Here is a 22,511-nt window from a genome sequence, read left to right on the forward strand (position 1 = left end):
TTTACAAGCTTGCAAACTGACAATGGAGAATATTCTGTGTCCTGGAGTAAATCATTTATCTCATTGGGCACTTGAATGTGACCTCAGCCTTTTGCCCCCGTGTCCTGTGCAGTTGGAAGTGAATGAACATCATCGTTAGAAAGTGATAATCAGTGGGATTATTGCTGGTTAGGAGCACACAACTCCAAATCTAGCTTCCTTGGGGAATTTTCTACCCTAACTACTGGGCTTCTTTTGCCTTCCTCATATGGAAGTAGGTGTGTATGCCAGATAGGAGCATGACTAGATTGAGCATCTGAGAGATTGTGTCTCTAAACAATAGTCAGTGTCCTCTATTGGTGGATGAGCATTTCTCTATTGAAGCTCGAGTTTGACTCCCTAACAGAAAAGCAGCAAAGGGGAAATTGATCCAGTACCTCTGGGAGCTCACGTGCAGGAGATGTCACCTCTAAGCTGCTCTTCTCAAAGGATAGTGCAGTGGCTCTTAGATACTCAAATGGCCTGAAACTGTAGAGATCCTTCTGATTGGTGGCAGATGCAGTAATTACAGGATCAGAGAGGATTTCCATGCTTAGCTGCAAAATACAGGTCCATGGTGGTGGAGCGGAGGGGCATACATAAGAAAAGAATGATGTTTAGAATATGGTATGTTTATATAAAAACTAGTATCTAATTCTTGTTTTTTTGGTGAAAGAAATCTTAAATGTATACCACATATTTCTTATTTATAATTTAAAAGAAATTACTGGGGCCAGCCCCGTGGCTTAGTGGTTAAGTGTGCACGCTCCGCTACTGGCGGCCCAGGTTTGGATCCCGGGCACGCACCGACGCACCGCTTCTCCGGCCATGCTGAGGCGGCGTCCCACATACAGCAACTAGAAGGATGTGCAACTATGACATACAACTATCTAGTGGGGCTTTGGGGAGAAAAATGGAAAAAAAAAGAGGAGAATTGGCAATAGGTGTTAGCTCAGGGCTGATCTTCCTCACAAAAAAAAAAAAAAAAAGAAATTACTAACCTGCCTCTGGTTTTAACTGAAATATTTTTCAGTTAATTTTTCCTTGAGTTAGGCAGCTGCACAAGGTGATCCTGAAGCATGGATTAATATTCTATGTATTTCCCTGTTTATTAAACTAATTATACAGATGTTGAATTGAAACATAGACTTGAAAGAGAAGTGCTTTCATTTTATTTCTTTTTTGAAGCATTCCTTCCATGTGCCCATTCTCCTCCTGTGATGTGTCAATGTAATGGCATGCTGCTGTTCTCCCATTTCAGGGCTTTTGAGTGGGTGCCCCTGGGGTGTGTAGGCAGCATGCGGGAACAGGCGGGCTCTGAGAGCAGCACTCTTTCCTGGCCTCGGAAGGCACAGGGAGTGAGGGGATAAACGCATTGGGGGCGGCAAGCTCGGAAATCTGCCACGGTATTTCTTTGTCTTTGGTTGGTGAAGATGCCTCCTCAAAGGCTGTCCCACGTTTCCCTTAATACTCCAGCTTTGATATAGGTAAGTGACTTTGAGGCCATCACGATCCAGTACCAGCTTCTCTCTCCAGCTTCATATCCCTCAGCTACCCTCCATGAATCCTCCTCTCCTTCCATTCAGACAACTTTCTTTTTCTTCTGGGTAGAGTCTGCTGCTCTTATTTCCATGCACTTTCCTAAACTGTTGCTTCGCCTGTGATACCCTCTCCTTCTTGGAACTGTTTTCTGCTCAGCACCTAGTCCTCCTTCCCTGCCTCTTCTGTCCTGTTACATCTGTACTTACGTAGCTCTGGCATACCACGTGTCACCTTACTATTTGTCTGTGTGTCTGTCTCCTCACTCTCGCACCTTTCCTCCTGCCTCCTCCTCCTCCGTGTCCAGGGTCAATCACTGTGGCTTAAATCACCTGTGCATCCAAAAGCAGGAAAGCCCTGGTGATCCGTTAAAAAACATAGTCAAATATCTTAATGTAACATATGCTGTCGTGTTAAATGGAAAATGTAAATCCTTGTTCAGGAAATATTCTCTGTATGTATATGTGTATAGAAAAACATGCTGTTTTACTTAGCTGGAGAAATATGTATAATATATCAGCTAACTCAGTTTTGTATCCTGACTGTGTTGGAATCTTCTTTACCACTGTGCCAAATCCTGGAACCCGTTCAATGTAAAAATGCAGCTGACACGGAGCAGATGTGGCCAAAGCCTTGGAGACCTGAGGGCTCCCAGATAATGGTATCCCACTGGCGTAGTTGCTTAGCTAACACCTCAGTATGTGTGTATATGTGTGAGTGTGTATACAAATATATATATACACATACATATATACACACACACATATATATACACACATACATATATATATGCACACATACATATATATATATTTGCTGCCTTTCTTCCCAGTTTGAGGTCATTCAGATTCAAAAGTTTTTTAGCTAATGCATGCTTCTTCTGACTGGAGTTTTCATCAGCACCACTTTAACTGTGCTGGCACAACCCCAGAACTTCTCCCTACACGACACCAGTATTCTGAACATGCATTTTATCAAACCCCTGCCTTACCCTTCATGGTTCATTGTCTGTTCTTTGAAGCTCTTATCCTGCACACATGTATGCGTTCATTTCTCAACATTTTTTTTGACAATTTAACTACATTTGTTTCCAATATAAATTTTCCAGCTCTACCTACTATTGACTTTCAAGATATTCACTGCTTTGGTGCTTACTGTGCACCTAACCCCCTTGGTGAAGTGAAAAGGTCACTGTTGTTTCTAAAGCAACTCTAAACTGAGGAGAAGCCCTGCAAACACACAGGGGGCCTCATGGACGTGGCAGTGGCTGACGCCCTGATACTCTACTCAGTGTCCCCACCTCCTGCGGGTGATGAGTGGGGTTGACATACTAATATTGTCAGTGGAGTTTTGCTGGAGACTTAGAAAGTTAAGGTGAAACTTTATAAGAAAATATGCAAGATTGTTATCAAGTGATTTTAATTTTCTTTTGTCTGCTGATAATTTTTGAAATTTTCTATACTAAATGCATTTCTTTTATATATGGACAAAAAATATTTTAAAGAGACTTGAAGTATCAATGTGATGGACTACATTACCAGATAATCCTCCAGTTACAAAAGAACAAGAAATAATTGAAAAAATAAAACAATCAACCTTTATATGTGCATGGAGAGGTGAAATCACATAAAGCTAGTATTTTTCCATGTCTACAATCATGGTCAGCCGACTCCAGGACTCCATGAGCTGCGTGACCCTCCAGACTTTGGTGCCTGTGTTTACAAAGCAGGGATTCTGGCAACACCTGCTCCATGGAGTTGTTTTGAGGGTTAAAAGGCTCTGTGTAAAGCACTCAGAACAGTGTTCGGCACATAGTGAATGTTTGTTGTTGTGGTGGTGATATGATCATGAGGAGCAGGAGGAGGGTGATAGCTGAGCTGTCAAGAAATGAGGGAAATCCAGAAGTGATTTCGAGGGAAATGACATCCAGATTGGTAGGGGAGAGCGAATGCTATGGCTGTCTGGGGGAAATGTGCTGGAACTAGAGTGGAGGCAGGGGAATCAGTGCTAAGACCTCAGAGGATCCCTCAGACATACAGCGCTGGACTCTTACAAGCCTCCACCCTTGGTTAGGGTGTATTCGGGAAAAACAAAAAACCAAAACTGACCCTAGGCACAGGGAGAGGACAGGAGGGCTTGCCGCCTGGCTCTAGGCTGGTAGAGGGAGGAAGATGATAGGACAAGAAGAGAAAGTCACCCTAACAATTCTTAGCCGTACGACTGCCATCAAATTTATCCCTCTTATTCCAAGTCAGAAATTTAAAGTAAAAGTGGGTCCAGACTGTTAATGCCTCCAAGGCGTCTTTCAGAAGCAATTGCAAAATCTTCTGAACCAATTCTGAAGAGGAATCTAGTTGACTAATGGACAGTAGACTCTGACTGGAGTCCTGGCTTTGTCCCTTGTAAGCTTTTTTGACTTTGGGCAAGTCTTCTCTCTGGCCTCAGTTTCCTCCTGTGTAAAATGTGAGGAATGATCATGAATGACCAGGGTTCCTACCCTACAGGTTCATGAATGCATTTTTGGCATTTCAAATACCCTGAAATAACATGTGGTGGTATGTTGAGCTCATCGCCATTGGACCAAATTTTTATTTGTAACTCTTCAACTATAATTTTATGATTTCTAGAATAATTATACAGAAAGACTGAGACCCAGATACCCATCTATCTGTACCATGTTTACCCAAGTGCAGAAGTGACCCCACCTACAAGTTGAAAATTGACAAGATTCAGATTAAAGTTCTGGTTATGGCTCTAATTTTCTCTAATCTGAACCGTCTGGATAAGTCTATAAATCATCGATTCAGCAAGTGCAGTACTGTAATGAGCTGTTAAGCATCTCTCTGAAATTAAAGACAGCTTAGACCCTGATCCCTATCTCTATAATGTCTGCATGCCTTGAGGGTTAGATTAGGAGTGTATTTCAGGCAGTGTTAACAGCAATTTATTTTTTGGACAGTCTGTCTATATTAATATTATAATTCATTTAGTAATGGATTAAATATTTAAATATAGAGATGGAAGAGATCGCAATTGCTGCTTTAGAGATTATTCTTTGTGTTTGACCATTATTCAACCCATTTAACCTAGGTTTTCAGTTATTTTGAAGAATAAAATGTATGCATTCAAGTACAGTTAAGTAAGGAAAATCCCAGGAACTCAAGTCTCACAAAATCTGATTCCTTTCCCAAATGTTTTTCTCTGTTTCATGCTTGTCTTATTAAAGTGCTCATGTTTATAATGCACTTGAATACTAAACTGACCCTAAGCGTATTTTCCCAAGACTAGAACTACCCAGTGATTTCACTTTGTTGGAGATTTTGTTTTCTCTGGAATTGCCTGATATTTCTTATGGTATTTTCTGAAATTTACTCTGGGTCATTTAGTCACTGCAATACTACTAGTGCGCAAGCTGGCTTTTGGGCACTTTGCAATTGTCCCTCAAACAAAAGGACGTTATTTAGAATTGGCTGTTTTACTTTACCTTTGGTAGGTAGACATTTTTGGAGAAATTATGCCCTCCTGCCCTGGGTGTGCTGTAACTCCCTTCTTTCTAAGAGGATTGGTAAAGATTTGCGGGTTTTCATTTTATTTCTTTTATTTCAAGGATTGATTAAGTGGATATACTGACCAAATATAATAATGATGTCTTTTATTGATTCAGACTTTACAAATGTTAAGTATTAAATTAAACAAATTTCATTTTAAATATTAAAAGCACCGTTTATTTGTTTTGCCAGATGGTAGTGGGCACGTGACTCTCTGTATGGGGGGCAACCTGAGACCTGCCTCCTAGTCTCCCCTTGGCTGTAAATGGCTATGTGGCCCTAGAGAACTAAGTCGTGTAATCTCTCTGAGGCTCATCGTATGTTTACTCACCTGCATGATGAAATGGTTGGATTAGTGATCCCAAAGTTTCATTCAAACTCTAACGGCCTTTGATTCCATCAAAATGTAATAGGAGAGGATTCTATGTAGTCCCCTTGCCCACGCTAGCCTTTCCTTGAAAAGCAAAATAGTGAAGTATAGGAACATCCCTCATCGACAGTGGTTCCCCTCTGTAAAAAGGTCTTTTCTTTGCCAATTTTAAAAAACAAATGCTGTTTTATGACTGTTACATGTCATGCTCCAAATGTTATTAATTTTTATATAACGATCTCTTCTCTTTGTTCCATCAATTCTTATTAGCTTGAGGTAATATTATACTTTCATAATAAGCACAGTTATATTTCTGTCTGTTTAAGCAATAAAACAGCAACTTCAGCAGATTACTAAGTAGATTGGCTTAGAATGTTTGTTGATAGGTCACAGCCAATGTTTTCCTGCATTATGTGGACGTAAAACATTAGATGTTGTTGGCACTCAGATTTAATGGATATTTTATCTAGCACTCAGCTGTGTAATAATAGGTGGGCGTTCTCAGTTTATTTTGATTCCTCTGTCAGTAAATTCCATTGGAAGCCCCGATGGCATTGACTTTTACTGCGTTATGGGGAATAAAAATCAAAAACACCTTGCTCTTATTATGCTAGTGGTTTCGTAAGGGTTTGATTGAATTAGAGGAAAAAATGCTAGCTTTTTAACTTATGTTATACAGTTGCTTTCTGTACTTTTTCAGAATCAATCTTGAAATTTTTCTCAACAGCGGTTGGCATGAAGTCTTATGATCAGATGTCTGAATATGCGGAAAGCGTTGGGATTGTAAAATGATAGTCAAGACTTTGATTCTTTAGAGTTCACATGTGCATTGTTACTCTTAAAGTCTTGTAGAAAGCATCTGAGGAACAGCTTTTGATACTATAGTTGCATAAAAATAAAATTATTTTATTAGATTAATATAAAATAGAAATTATTGATAAATATAGAATTATTATATTTATTATTTTATTAACATAATTTTAATAATTTATGTATTGAAATAAATTGTTGTTTTAGGTTGAAATGTATGAAATTGCTAACATGTGATTTTTTTGTGTATAAAAACTGCAATTTCATACAATTTAACTTAAATATATGACTTTACATTTCCTTAAACTTGTATACAACCGCCTTTCCCTGGAGAAACCCTATAGGCCAGTGAATTATCTCATAATTTGTACATTTTCTGCATTTTTATTTCTACCTTTTGTTTGGTTGTGAAACTATGAAGGTAAAGAATAAGTTTGCAAAGTTTATGTAGATTATAAAATTTAATTTTATGATTACTTTGTGGTCTTTATTTTCTTTGTTTTGCCTCTGATTATTGAAAACTTAGCCTTGGGCTGGCAATGTTCTGCAGGCTGGCATTTGGGGACCATTGTCATGGATTTTAGGAAGAGACTTTTCACTGCTGGGGTGGTTAAATGACATTTATAAGGCTCCCAGATAGTGAGTGATTAGGAAATGGCTCACATTATCATCATTTTAATTCTATATTGTGTTGTTTTTTTCATTTTCTCTTTTCTGAGTCTTAAGTTCCCAATATTAGGGAAATGATGAGCTGACTACTTTTTTATCATATCAAATGGACTTCTAAACTGTACACTGATGTTCCACTGTTTTATTGTTCACGTTTGGTTTTATTTTGTTGTGGGGAAGCATTTTCAAGATTGAAAAGTGCAGGGATTTTTGCTATGCTAATAAAAAAGAGTAGAAACTTGAGAAAAAGGTTACTGTAATATGTGAACATGTTTGAATATTACTCAGATATTTCCATCGTTGTTAAGGTCTTGAGCAAATATTCTTTATAATGCCTTTAAGTGAGTTAGCCGTGGATCTGGGGTAAGAATCTTCTTGGGAGAGAGCAGTGAGTGCAAAGGCCCCGTGGAGGGAGGGAGGGAGTGTGGCTGGTTTGAAGGACAGCAAGCACAGCTGACGGGACCACCTGACGGCTTTGGGTGTGGAATGACAGAATAGACATTTGCTGCCTTGACTTGTTCTTATTTCTGTACATTCTCTGAGTAGCCCATGCCCTTGTTTGCCTAATAGCCAGCCTCGTGCACCCTGCATGAAGTTCTTCTCTGTTTCCTTAGCAGCTGTTTTGTGTGATCTGCCAGGCGGATACCCCTGTTAGTTCTTAGATCAAAATGTCTAAGGATCCTGCTGTCCTTTACATAGATGGCCAGTGCTGACTTAGCTAAGGGGAGCTTTTTTTACAGGTAAATTGCAACACGATAGTGGTTCTTTGCCTAGAGATCTTGTTCAGCCGTTTTTTGACTTTGTATTATAGATGCTGTTAATGAAATAGTTGAAGAAATTGGAGGTTTCTCCCATGGGAAATTTTGAACTTCTTGAATGCAAGGGACAGTTTATTTTTATTTCTTATTTCTAACCTCTGTCATATTGCCTAGCCTACAGTGGTTTCATATGCTCATTCTGTCACCTATCTTTGATGCACCTTTTTTTTTTTTTTTTTTTGTGAGGAAGATCAGCCCCGAGCTAACATCCATGCTAATCCTCCTCTTTTTGCTGAGGAAGACTGGCTCTGAGCTAACATCTATTGCCAGTCCTCCTCCTTTTTTCCCCAGAGCCCCAGTAGATAGTTGTATGTCGTAGTTGCACATCCTTCTAGTTCGATGCACCTTTTTGATACTCAAAATCAGTTCCTTTTGGTGCCATGTCGTCAGCCAATTTCTCAAAGATATGTCAACTTTCTTTTAGGAGTTTTCTTGTCCCCATTTCCACCACGATCTGAGAATTGACTGTGCTGCTTTCTTCCTGTCGTATACGTTATTAGCAATTATTATTTACAGTTCTTTAAGATAGATGATGATGTCGTCATTTTTACTGTTGAGGAAACTGAAGCTCAGAGACATTAATTCACTGGTCCAAGGTCACAAGGCTGGTAATTTGTAGATAACAGGCTTTAAATCCTGTCTAATTCCCAAGTTTGCACTCTTTCTGCTTTATCACACTAGCAGCCCCCAATAACAGCCCCAGTACTGATGCAAGAAGACGTGAGCACATGTAAATGTCTGATAAGGATCAGCCGTCTTTGTTCATAGAGTAAGTCGTTTGCAGTATTCCTGTTGTTGTCTGTGTGTATTGTGAGAATATATACATATGTGAAATATGAGCTAATGTTTTTTAAGAAATTTAAGCAACATCAGTAAAGCCAAAGTTCTCTGTGAAATCCGCCTCCCCAGAGGTACCATAAGTACCAGGGCATTTTCCTCTAATAGGAGTGTTGAAAGAGTGTGTTTCGGAATGTTTCTGTTGTTTAAAGCAGTGTATTCAGTGAGTTGGAATGTATCCTTTTGAAATGTTTTGACATCTCTGTTATTGCAAGGTTATGCATAAAGAATGTGTCTATCCATTTAATTTCTTAAGTGCTTTAGACCTAAAACAGTGGAATTCTGTTATCCATTATTACATTAGCATTTTAGGAGTACTTTGATGCAGAATTTAATTTTTTCTTAATGTCACCACTTCCCAGTAAAATCATACCTAAAAGTCCTGTAATTTTTTTCTCTTTTGTACTTTGAACACATCTTTACAAACCTTTGAAACTCAGCGGTTCATAAAATCATTGAAATACAGTTTGTATACAGATTTACAATAGTTTGTATGAGAATAGTAAAGTTCCCAAGTTCGGATTTCTTTGCTTTTTTGGGTAACTCACTCATGCTCTTGTGTCGTGCTCCCCCTCCCCCCACTGGCCCAACACACACACACAATTTCCTCCAGGATATTTGAAACCATATATAATGCCTCCCCGGACTGAGATTTTGCTCAAGTGCCTGAAAGATGACAGATGCTGCTGTGCTCCTCATAGCAGAGCATAGTGCTATAGCAGCCAAAAGACATCACTGGAACAGAACCCCAGCAGCAACATCATTGTGGTGATTGGTGAACAGAAATTGTACTGTAGTAGAGTCGATGGCTTTTCCCATCTGACAGGTTCTATCAGCAAGTTCTGGCAGCAGCCCTTCCACAATGGCCCACGTGTTTTTCTGTTGAGAAATCTATTTTCACTTAATAAGCAAAATTTGTTCAAAAAGACTGCACTGAGGAGTGAATAAATCTGACATGTCTGCTTTTAAAGTAAGGTTTCCCTCAATTCATAGAACCTACCTAATATTACGCTGACTGCAGTTTTTTTAATTTTAAAGATTGCATATTATTATAATTATAAAAACTTAAAAACCCCTTTCCTTTATTCCAGACTTCTAAATATATTTTTATAGAATTGACATTGTTTTCCATACATAGTTTTTTTTTCCTGATTTTTCATCTATTAGTATAATATTCATATTCCCTTAATATTATATGTTATATAATGTGTATATTCATTAATTCATTAATATTCTTCAGAGGCACTTTTCCTAATACTGGCATAATATGGCCATATCATAATTTAGTTATGTAGTTTTAAATGAGCACTTTCTTTTTGATACTTTTGTAAGGGACAGTGATCTTTTTTTTATCATAAATAATACTCAGTGTTGTTTTTGACTGAATGGGAGAATAAAGCCTTTTTTTCCTGACGGAATAAATCTTTTGATAGAAATATGTATATATAGGAGATAACTGGATGTCTGTCTGGATTGGCTCTTCCTGTTCCAATCTGTCTTGTCATGTTAAAAGTTTAAAATTTAGGACATACAATTTAAGTAATTTTCTGGATGAAAATTTTCTGGGTGATTTTTGCAAAGATTATGCTGGAGACTCCACAGGTTATGCTGGAGACCCAGAAGGGAAGGAACCACCATCTATTGAAGCCCTAGGTCTTGCATACTAATGAGTAGCAGCTTTATGGCTGGTATCCTGTATAACCTGTTGGAGAAAACCCTATAATTTATATAATCTTCTACTCATTTTACATGTGAATAAACTGAGATTTAGGAGTATAACTAAACTTTAAGACCACAGAGATTGCATGAATGAAACATTATTTTAATTTATTCTAATAGAGTTTGATCAGAGCTCTACTCCTGTAGCCATGCTTACCTCAGAATAGTTGAATAACCATTGTTCTAGACCACAAACAGGGGCTTTATTACATTTCTTACCTAATTTTTTACATTGTTTAACTGAGACTGGATTTGATCTTTTGAAAAACAGAATTGTTGTTTATGTTCCTGAGGAGTGGGTGGGTACTACAAATGAGAATACTTCTGATAGCAAATGTGTGGGTTATTTTTCCCAAACTAACCAATTCTCCGACTCTCCAGACACCAATTGGTTGTCCTACAACTTAGTTCATTTCTGACACTAAGAACTTGGAGTTAGTGTAGCTCCCGCAGGTTAAGGACTCAGTGCCACAAGATGCCTTCACTTAGAGGCCAAATCCTTGCTCCTGACCTGTGGGCTCTCAAGTCTGGGGGTTCCTGCAACTCCCTCCTCAGGTTTGATAATTTTCCAGAATGGCTCACACAACTCGGGAAAATACTTTACTTACATTTAATGGTTTACCATTCAGGAACAGCCTAAAAGAAGATATATAGAGGGCAAGGTATGGGGTGGAGGAAGATGTGTGCAGAACTTTCATGCACTCTTCAGGTACATTATCCTCGCAGCACCTCAATATGTTCACCAATCTGGAAGCTCTCTGAACCCTGTTGTTTAAGGTTTTTATGGAGGCTCCATTTTGCCCACATGATTGATTAAATCATTGTCTTTTGGCAAGTAACTCAGTCTTCAGCCTCTCTCCCCTCTCCTGAGGTCAGAGGTAGGGCTGAAGTGCCAACTCTCTAGTCATGCTTGGTCTTTCTGGTGACCAGCGCCCATCCTGAATCCATCTAGGGGCCCCCCAAGCCACCAGTCATCTCATTAGCATACAAAAGACACTCAGTTCTGAGATCCCAAGAGTCTTAGAAGCTCCTGTATCACGAACTGGGGACTAAGACCAAATATTTTAACCAGTGGTGCTCTTCTCACTCATATCACTCAGGAAATTCCAAGGGTTTTAGAAGCTCTGTGCCAGGAACTGGAAGAAAGACCAAATATATGTTTCTTTTTATATTACAGTATCACAGGGAGTATGATTTGAATAGTAAGCAGGGAGGATCATTTTGGAGATGCATTTAAGACACATTGGGGAAGGATGGAGGGGAGTTGTAAGCAGGCTGTCTGTGAGGGGCTACTAACTGATTTTATCTACAAGTAATTGTAGAGGCAGAAGTGGTCAGCCTCTTAGTACCCAGCTGTCACATCTATAAATCAAATATTGTTGGTTTAACTCTTATTTCTTCTTGAGAACTATTCTTGGGTTCTGTGTGCACATCTATTCCCACTACCTTTCTCCAAGAGCTTTTATTTCTGCCAGAAGTATTCAGACTCAGAGGCAAAGTTTGGTTTCCTAGGTATGTCAGAAAGATTACTGCTACTAAAAAACAACAGTTTCAGTGTATTGTGTGCATGATCCAGAAACTTTGTGTTTGGTCTATAGGCAAGTTCTTTTATAAAATAAAACAACTTACTGTTTTTTAGTGATACCGCAGTTGAAAATTTTCAAAGCAGCTATGGAAGGTCTGCTGGTATGGCAGCGGCGTTTTCAACAGGTTACTTCAGTATGTTTATCCAAGATGGTATCTGTCTTCTCCATCCCCCCGTCACAGTACTGCTTGTTGGGGGGTTGGCTGCCCTTCATAGGTGGCTGCTTCAGCCATTGCTTATGTTTCCACAAAGTTCCTGAGAACGTGGTGTGTGGATGTGTGTTGTAACCTGCTTCTGTGAATTCGCTTGTGTAAATTTAAGGAACTGCTCTGTGTTTACGCTCATGCTTTTCTTGACTGTATTTACTTGCTACAGGGTAATGGTAATGTTTTTGTAGATATAACAGTTTAGGAGTCTAGATTTCCACCATGAAGTAAGAGACTTACCAAGAAAAAAAGAAAATTAAGTGCTATTGGCATAGAATTGTTTTTCTACTATAGCTGGCAAACTTTGCAGTCCTTAATGAAAGAGCCGAGGGGAGAGGAAGCTTTCTTGTAGTATTGACTTGTTTTCTTTTTGATTAAGCATCACGCATTGATTGAGGAAAACAGCTTATGAAATTCTTTCCTGGCTGTGAGAACATAGCCTACGCCAGTTTTATTAGGGCTGTATTGTTCGACAGTGACTCTGTGATCCTAATACTTTTGGATGAAAATGCATATGTGTATGTCAGTGATTCTCAACGTTTTTGGTCTCTGAACCCCTTATGCTCTTGAACGTTTCGAGGACCCCAAAGAGATTTCATTTCATTTTGTTTTGTCTCTTTCCTTCCCTTGCCATGGGTTTCCCTAATGGATGCTTTTTTGCTGCAAGTTAAAACAGGGAAAATCAGGAACAGTTTTTAATATGTTAATTCATCTAAAGGAGCAATAATAAATGCATAAACAGCTACATTTATTTTCATAAAAAAATAACAATTTTCCAAAACCATAAAAAGTGAAGAGAAGAGTGGCATTGTTTTACTTTTTTTGTAAAGGTCTTTAATATTGGATTTAATACAAATAATTGGATTCTCCTATCTGCTTCTGCATTCAGTCTGTTGCAGTATGTTCTGGTTGAAGTATATGAAGAAAGTCTGGCTTTGCACAGATATGTGGTTGGAAAAGGTGCAGTGTTTTAATAGCCTTTTCAGATAATTATGGATATTCTTCTTTGGTACTACACCAAAACTTGACAAAAGGTAGTTTTTTAAAGATTAGTTGCAACGTGGAATCTGAAATCACATCAATGAACTTTTTGTACTCTGTGAAGCTAAATATTCCTTGGTCTATCTTGCACTTTGATTATTTTATGCATGCATGATTTGGTAACATCATGCATTGGTAGACAAAGATCTGAGTTATACAGGTCACTTTATACAATATTTAAAAATTATATTTGATATTATCACTGTCAATCCCATCAGAAACAGCTTTATTGGGAAGCTGTCATGCTCATGATAATGGATACAAGTTTTCCAAAATCTAATTTTGATTCATAAGCTTGAATTTACCATTGTTAACAAATACTCTCAATAGTTTTTTATTAAAATGACAGGCTTTCTTTGTTCACTTTTATAAAAATTCTTGCCAGACAACCAAGTCTGAATAACTATAGTTTGTTTGTTAATCATTCTTTCAAGTAAAAATGGTGTTCCATGAAAAAGGCAGCTCATTCAACTTGAGATTCAACTAATTGCACATGTACTTTTCCCCAAGACGACTGCTGAACTTCAGTGTGCAGCAGAAGTACTTTATGCCTGCATCCCATTTTATCACAAATTTAATAAAATTGATACTTTTTTTTTTTTGGCTTCATCAAGGCATTAAGTGAAACTGCCCCCCCCCCCCCCCCCCAATATGAAGTAGTCCAGAATATAATGACTGCATTGGTGTCACTGCCTTGATTCAAGCTAAGGCACCAGCACTTTTGTCCTCCACTGCTTTTGTATCACCATTACAAATGTCAACAGGGTGACATAGGCAAATAGCATCTTCGTATTTTTATGAAAGTATATTTGACCATACAGACCCCGTGAAATTGTGTTGTGTGTCTCTTGGAGTCCACAGATCTTTCTGTGAGAACTGCTGTTATATTACTAGCTCTTCTTTTGTTCTTACTGAGAATTCAGTTGGGAAAGAAGGGAGTTCTAGGCTAAACATTTTCACAGATTTCCAAAACTTTGATACACTTATAGCAAGGGATCTCTCCTTTACTTCACTCTCTTCTGATTCTACAGCAAACTGTGGCCTTCAGGATGAGACTCAGAGCTGTGCACAATCTTCTGATTGTTAGTATGCTGGTATACTAAAAGAAGATATAATTATACTAGTAGAAACATTGGTATTCATTAAATGCCTACAATGTCCATGTTTTTGTGTTTAATAATGTCTGCTCCTGCCCTCTTCTTTCATGAGGGTGTGTGTAAACTAATTTGATATTTTAAAAATCTATAAAACAGTATGGTCTATTTTCATTGCACGGCACGTTACAAAATACATCATGTTGTGAGGTAATTATATACCAGTGAGATTACAGTGAAATGTTTAGAGGTTCATTAGTCAACTGTAGTTGAAGAAATGGAGGAAGAGAAGAAATTCCTAGGCATAGTGATGCCAACAAAACATTTAGAAGCTACAATGGAAAAAACATTTTTCCTCTTCTGTGTATTGGAAGATAGAAGGTATTTTTTAAAAAAGTAAGTAGATGAGGGTACACTGAAAAGGAACCAGGAACAGGAGCAGAGGAAGGTGTTTAGAGGCTGACAGGGAGAGTTTCCATTTGGCAGTACCTGATGATGAAAGTATTTACATATCCCGAAGGAACTTCCCCCCAAAACATTTTTGGTTCTGTAAGGGATTGAAACTTGTAGTTATATGAATCTCATAAATCTTGTAGCCAGGGTTGGTCTATGCTAAACAGTGCTGTGGTTATCTATCTTAGAGATAGAGGAGGGATGCGTAATTTGATGAGGAAATTTCAGGAAGACAAGATATTTACCTTCAAGAATGTGCCAACATTTTTTACCCTTTTTTTTTTGGCTGAGGAAGATTGGCCCTGAGCTAACATCTGTGGCCAATCTTCCTCTTTTTTCGCTTGAGGAAGATTAGCCCTGAGCTAACATCTGTGCCAATATTATGTATGTGGGTCACCGCCACAGCATGGCTGACAAGAGGTGTAGGTCCGTGCTGGGGATCTGAATCCGTGATCCCGGGCCACCGAAGCAGAGAGCACTGAACTTAATCACCATGCCATGGGGCCAACCCCAACGTTTTTTACTTTTAAAGCTAAATTAAAATCTGAATAATCATCATCAAATACTTATGATTAATTCTCTTTTTTCTCCCCTAAAAAATATTGCAGCAGTCCATTGACAAACAGATCAAATGAAAATAAGATGATTAGATGGATTTTGCATAATAATCTATACATTTATATATCACTTCAGAATTTACAAAGAACTTTAGCACTTTAGAGTTTAAAAAGACGTTTTACATTTACTATTTCATTTTGATATTAAAAAGGAAAAAACCCCTGAAGTAGGTGAGAAAGGAGTTATCACCATTTGAGAATCTATCTTATCCAAAACCACAACCTTTTTGAATCAAAGGGTTTGAATTTAAAGCTAGGTCTCTGGACAGACAGGTCTCTGTGCTTGGTGCTCCATAGTGTTGCTGCCTGCTGCTTTTAATTTACAGGATTACGTAGTTACAGTGTTCACTGTGTGCTCTGGCCCGGAGAGCATCCAAACAGAAGACACGTGCTCTTTGGGCCAGAGTATGACTTCATCTTTGGGAAGGACAGCTGTAGAGCAGGTGTTGAGAAGCCTTGAGGACAAGCTCAAGTTGGATCAGGCTCTACTAAGTCAAGTCTTGCCATCGGCCTTGCCTGCACCCTCCTGCTCTCTGGCTCCATTATCAGGAATTGTCCTTTTCCCCTACTTCTTTTTCATTATCACTAGGCTTTTAGGATTAAATAATATTTTCTCCATCCCTAGAATATTTTGAGAACTTATCATGTTAGCTTATGATCAGCTAAAGGGGTAAGAGCATCATCTGTCTTATGTGTGTTTTAATCTTTTAGAATAAAGCAAGTGATATGATAATTTATTATGAGCCAATAAGTAGCAACAGCTATTCAAACCCAAGGATTTCTTTTTGTTTAGATCCCAGTTTTACTATATATGTGGGAGATATTAGCCTATGAGTTAAGGAATTAACGATATTTCAATTCCTAGTTAACTTTTCACTCCTGTCTTTCATTTGTCAAATCTTAGTCTTTGCAGTAAGTCTTCTGTTGTGTATTGTAGGAAAACAGAGGTAGAACTAGTTTTCATTTAGTGTCAGAGTACTTCATCGCAAATATAGGCAAAGGTTCTTACCTTTTGTTTTGTTTTCAGACACTGCCCCTGCCTGAGTATGAAGCATTTTCCATTCTAAATAATGATGATGATGATGATGATGATGATGATGATGATGATGATGATGATGATGATGATAATAATAATAATACCACCAACATGGACACAGAAATGTTCCCTTTTATTCAGTTGATATTTGATGTCTTTTGAGTTGTTTTCAGCCTCATTCAACCCTTCGTATTTTTCAACCTGAGCAAATCTGCCTTGACTTTTTCTAAAACAGGTTAAGTCCACAAGGCAGGGACTGGAACACACTGGTTCACAGGAACAGCCGTGCTTGGAGCTAGAGGCCATTACTATATGGTATTTATTCAAAAGACTTGGACAATAACTGGTGAGGAGTTTTAGAATGCATCACAGCTCTAGACATTAAGTACTACATGTAGCCATGGTGGCTGCCACCTGCCCTGAGATACTGTCCTCTGCTATAGGCATAAGGAATTTTTTCTCTTAACTTGTTATGTCTTTCTATATTTTTCTGGCCTTCTATAAAATTTTGTAAACTGGTATTTTTATGGAGTAGATCTCTGCCCCTTTCATGTTAGCAGATATACATGCTTAAGAGATTTGACCTCCTTGGGGCATTATATTGAACAGATAAGGAGATTTGACGTAGAGATTGTCTTTTATTTCCATATAATGCCAGTACATTGCTTGGCACATTATTGGTGCTCATTATTGGTGCTCATTATATGGTAAATGTTGTTAACAAGTCATGAATTCTTGAACCCCAAAGTTAATTAAGTCCAATTAATAAATTTTTGTTGAACCATGTGCTATGCTAGATGAGGAAACAAAAAATATTGGTAAGGCAGTTACTGAACTGGTGAATTCCTTTGCTAGCTGGAAGATAATCTCAGACATATAAATTTATTTTACCAGGTGTTATGGTAGCAGTAGAAACACAAAAGTAGTGAAGTTGAAAGGAGGGAGCAGTTTAGTTATTCCTGGCAGGGATGGGGAAGGTGTTGAAAGGAGGCTGGTTGTCTGGCCGTCAGATCTGATCTAGTCCTTGAAGGATGAGGAGGGTGAAAGGGAAACTCCTTTTCTTCCACTTCTCTCAGAATGTGTTTAAAAGATAAAATAGGTTTCCTGTCTGACGTTAGTATCACAGACTCTTTGGAATGTTTGCTTCTTTTATAACCAGGGTTGTTGTTTTCCCCTGAGTCTCATGCTCACTGTGTTTTCATGCCCTCTCTCTTAAGAATTGCCTGAGGTTCCATCAATTGAGGAGGAAGTGGAAGAAACGGAGTCTTGGGCCAAGCCTCTGGTCCACCTTTGGCAGACGAAGTCCCCAAACTTTGCGGCTGAGCAAGAGTATAATGCAGCCATGGCCAGAATGGAGCCCCACTGCGCCATCTGTGCTCTCCTCATGCCATACTACAAGGTAATGAGGGTGGAGGGCGTCACATCAAGGTTTCCTTTCACTGCTGTACTTTCTGTGTGACGAAAAACACAGGTGAATCATTGTAAGGTAAGTACGCACATGAAAAGGAAGCCATTAATACTTATGTAGCTAATGGCCATCATAAAACAGCAAGTAGAATTTCTGAGTGCCACTTTAGAGATATTTCTCTGACAGACTTTTATCATTTTTAAATATCTTGGTTTATTTCAGTCAAGGGGCAATTCCAGCCTTTCTTTCTGCCTCTTTCACCAAGAAACACATAACTTAAAGTTTAAACATAGTAGAAGCTTGCAGAGAGAACTTAGACCTAGTCTCTGTTTTATGTTTGAAAATGTCACTCTCAGTAATACAGATGTCAAGCTCTGGGCCCACATTTAAAATGTCTTTCTTCATCTTCCCATGTGGGACATGCAAAAGACACAGCAAAACTCAATAGAAACTGAATTGTTCAGTTCACCCTCATCAGCCAGCTATGCAAGATGTTGTTTTCAAATATTACTCCATATATGTTTTACTGATAATGGCTCACTGATGGCCACATTCTCCAGCATTAACATAGACAAAATGATCTTTAGGAATCTAGTAAGCGTGGAACTGCTTGATCCATTTTAAGATATAATGCTGTCCTGTGTTGCTTAACAACAGGGATACATTCTGAGAAAGGTGCTGTTAGGCCATTTTGCTATTGTGCAAACATCAGAGTGTACTTACACAAACCTACGTGGTATAGCCTACTACAGACCTAGGCTGTATGGTACTAATCTTATGGGACCACCATTGGAAATGTGGTCCATCATTGACAGAAACGATGTTATGCAGCTCATGACTGTATATTATAAAGTATTTTGATATGAACATTGTGTTCCAGGTTGTATTTTCACTAATAGATTCAGAAACAACTTTTTCAAGATCACATCTTTCTTAGAGTTCCATGTAAATTAAATGCTATTCTGTTCAGATATTTCAGACCATGAAAATGTGTGATTTGCCACATTTTCAGATCTTTGTAAATAGAGGAAGTAGTTGACTCACTCGTCTTTGAATGTGGCACCGATGAGTGACAAACATTTTTGTTTTCCTTTTAGTCATTAAATTTCTGTGTTTTCTTGGAAAAACTTAGCTTTTTACTGATTCTTATTTTTGTATCATAATCTGCCTGTATATTTCCCCAATAATTAAAAGAATTCCAACTAAAATTATAAAATTTGGAGAAATTTATTAATAGGAGCTCTCTGGTTCATTAATTAGAATTTCAAATAAACACTAAGTATTTTTCATATATTGGTGAGAGATGACAATTTTGTTTTACACATTATCCTTTCTTATTTCATTACATTTACCAGATCTTTCTGTCTTACTGTTTTAGAACTTTGTGGTGAGGCAAAAGACTTCAAAACCTCTCCAAATACTATTGCCCAGATTAAAACTGAGGTCTTTAAAAACGCTCCTTTGGGTGTAACCAGGCAGTATTCTTCAGTAAATGAAACCAGGTCTGTCAACCTAGTGCAAATAAAGAAGCAAAAAAAAAAAATCATCAAAATTGATGCTTTTCATGAACTCTTTAAGAATATAATTTTAGTAGCTCATCACTTTCTTCTTTTGCCAGCAGACATACAGCATATCCTCTTGTTCCTACAGCTTAGCTTCTATATGAGCCTGAGGAGGAGCGTGGATAGAAAGCTCATAGTTGGGTCAAGGAGGACGAGAGGAAGAAGAGAAGCTGGAAGTTAGTGGATGGAGCAGCTGTCCGCGGATTTGAGTGACCAGAACAAGTGATGAGCTCTTTTCCATGGTTTTCACTCATGTGGAAATATTGTGTTTTTCAGCCAGATAGCAGCAATGAAGAAAATGATTCTAGATGGGAGACAAAATTAGACGAAGTGGTTACTTCAGGTGGAAAGACTAAGCCCCTCATTCCAGAGATGTGTTTTATTTATAGTGAAGAAAATATAGAATATTCTCCACCTAATGCCTTCCTGGAAGAAGATGGAACAAGTCTTCTGATTTCCTGTGCAAAGTGCTGTGTACGGGTTCATGCAAGTAAATGAATCTCCCAACGTTTCTTCTAATCAAAATATGAGTAGCTATAATCATCCTTTTTTATCCAATTTTAAGCAATGTCAGTGGAGAGCAAGTCTGTTTTTTTTGTTCGTTTGTTTGGGGTCCAGACGTGGGGTCGTCATGGGGCTCTTTTCACATGTTTGAATTTTACTTATTTTAAGATACAGTTAGTAAAAACTTAATTTTAATCTCTGATGTTGCTTCATGACTATTTTTCTTTGTGACTTTTTATTTATTTTTTATTTGTTTTGGTGAGGAAGATTGGCCCTGAGCCAACATTTGTTGCCAATTTTCCTCTTTTTGCTTGAGGAAGATTGTTGCTGAGCTAACATCTGTGCCAGTCTTCCTCTATTTTGTACGTGGGTACAAGCATGGCTTGACAGCTGGTGTGTAGCTCCATGCCCAGGATTTGAACCTGCGAACCCTGGGCCGCTAAAGCGGAGTGCACTAACTTAACCACTACACCACTGGGCCAGCCCCTCTTTGTGACCTTTTAAAGAGAAATGAATATTCTTTTGGTGATTTTGGAAATTATTGTTAAATTTAATTATTGAGTTAAATTTTTATTCTTTGTAAGGGTAGGGAGATGGAGATCTCTATGGACTTTCAGGGGAGAAGGTTGTTTTCCCTGAGGACTGAGATGGTTAGGCTCCATACCTGTCTCAATTTGGTATTTTTACATAATTGCATAAGTGGTAAATATATTTTTTTATTGACTTGCCATGTAAATCCTCTAAAATGAGTAAAATGGATCTATTATATACTACAACTCTATTTTAAAGCATTTTAATATTCCAGATCTTACGAAATCACACGTTGTGTTAACATACTTGTGTATGGTGTATCTCTGTCACTGTAGTATGAATGGTTTGTCATATAGGTATTACTTTCTGTATTTACCTCAGAGCAATGCCAGTCTTATATTAGGGTTGAAATAGCCTCACTATCTATCATGTACTTATTATTATTTTATTTTTGTGAGGAAGATCAGCCCGAGCTAACATCCATGCTAATCCTCCTCTTTTTGCTGAGGAAGACCAGCTCTGAGCTAACATCTCTTGCCAATCCTCCTCCTTTCTTTTTTTTCCCCCCCAAAGCCCCAGTAGATAGTTGTATGTCATAGTTGCACATCCTTCTAGTTGCTGTATGTGGGACGTGGCCTCAGCATGGCCAGACAAGTGGTGCGTTGGTGCGTGCCCGGGATCCAAAGCCCGGGCTGCCGGTAGCAGAGCATGTGCACTTAACCGCTAAGCCACGGGGCCGACCCTGTCATTACTTATTAATTAGGTACTATCAGCTTCCCCAAGGGATTTGAACATAATCTGCTTGAAGTATAATCATAGCAACCTTCTTGTATTTATATCAATTTGTAACACACACACACACATATTCACCCTACGTTGTTATATGTATATATGAAGCAAAGCACCATTTCACAAAAAAATTAGGATTTAATCTTGACTCCTGAACACACTAGCTATGCAATTCAGCCATAATATTTCATAAACATGTGCTTGAAAACATTTTATGATCTTGGTTAACTATGATAGGCTTTTTCTTGGGTAATTACATTTCTGTTATTTTTCTCTTCCCAGCTCAAATTTTATAGAAATTTAATGTTAAAAATTACTCATTTAAATCTTTCCAAACCTTGTTATTTTAGGAAATCAGAGTAACCCATGTTTGTTGGTACCCTATAATTGCTACATATATTTGCATCATCAGCTATCTTCTTACATAGTTATTTTTTGAGTCCAGCATGTATTGAAAAGACAAGTAATTGAAGACATCTCTTCATCACTAACTGTGGATTGTGCATCCTTTGTCCCTATCACTGAACTTAAAGCTAATTAAACATTTTAAATAATATTAATTTAAAAAATATTATTTTGGGGCCAGCCTGGTGGTGTAACGGTTAAATTTGCACGCTCTGCTTCATTGGCCTGGGTTTCGCGGGTTCAGATCCTGGGCGCGGACTTATGCACTGCTTATCAAGCCATGCTATGGCGCCATCCCATATAAAGTACTGGAAGATGGGCATGGATGTTAGGCCGGGGCCGATCTTCCTCAGCAACAAAGAGGAGGATTGGCAGTGGATGTTAGCTCAGGACTAATCTTCCTCAAAAAAAAAAATTATGTCAAAGTTTATTGTTTTATTTTAAAACTTTTCTAAACTTTGCTTCATGAATTACAACTTATTTTGAAATATGTTTTGCATGAGTAAAGGACTAGATCTGACAGTTTAGAAAGTTTATTATTGCCTATTTAAGAATTATCATCAGTATTCTCGACGGTAACTATTGTGAGCATTGGTAACTATTAAGACCCACATTCTCATATTTCCTGGGACCGACATCCTATTAGCTATGAGGCGTGAGAACTGAAAGATCTTTGAGACAGCCTGGCTTATGTTTTGTTCTAAGAATCAAAAATGGTATGGTAGGCAGTTGTTCTGATTTTATTATTCAGTGCTAAGATGTGTAATATTGTCACAATGTTATAATTCATGGATCCATTCTGTTATTTTATAGGTTGTTATGGTATCCCTTCTCATGAGATCTGTGATGGATGGCTGTGTGCCCGGTGCAAAAGAAATGCATGGACAGCAGTAAGTGGCATATTTAAGTAATCTCTTAACCCCTCTTCTCACTCCATCTACTGTGGACACAT

The 22,511-nt window shown here is 38.2% G+C and overlaps 1 protein-coding gene across 6 annotated transcripts in view; it reads left to right on the forward strand.

The window, feature by feature from the left end:
- The window catches only part of KDM4C (lysine demethylase 4C), a 389,491-nt gene that overhangs the window by 235,441 nt on the left and 131,539 nt on the right, over window positions 1-22,511 (forward strand). For all 6 annotated transcript variants that reach the window (XM_087444566.1, XM_087444572.1, XM_087444571.1 and 3 more), the window contains 3 exons: window positions 17,578-17,759; window positions 19,607-19,820; window positions 22,373-22,449. In XM_087444566.1, the coding sequence (XP_087300692.1) occupies window positions 17,578-17,759; window positions 19,607-19,820; window positions 22,373-22,449 (473 nt within the window). The remainder of the gene's footprint in view (window positions 1-17,577; window positions 17,760-19,606; window positions 19,821-22,372; window positions 22,450-22,511) is intronic.

The sequence above is a fragment of the Ceratotherium simum genome, chromosome 20, assembly GCF_057802395.1.
Source record: "Ceratotherium simum simum isolate JZ-2026a chromosome 20, ASM5780239v1, whole genome shotgun sequence".
Lineage (NCBI taxonomy): Eukaryota > Metazoa > Chordata > Mammalia > Perissodactyla > Rhinocerotidae > Ceratotherium > Ceratotherium simum.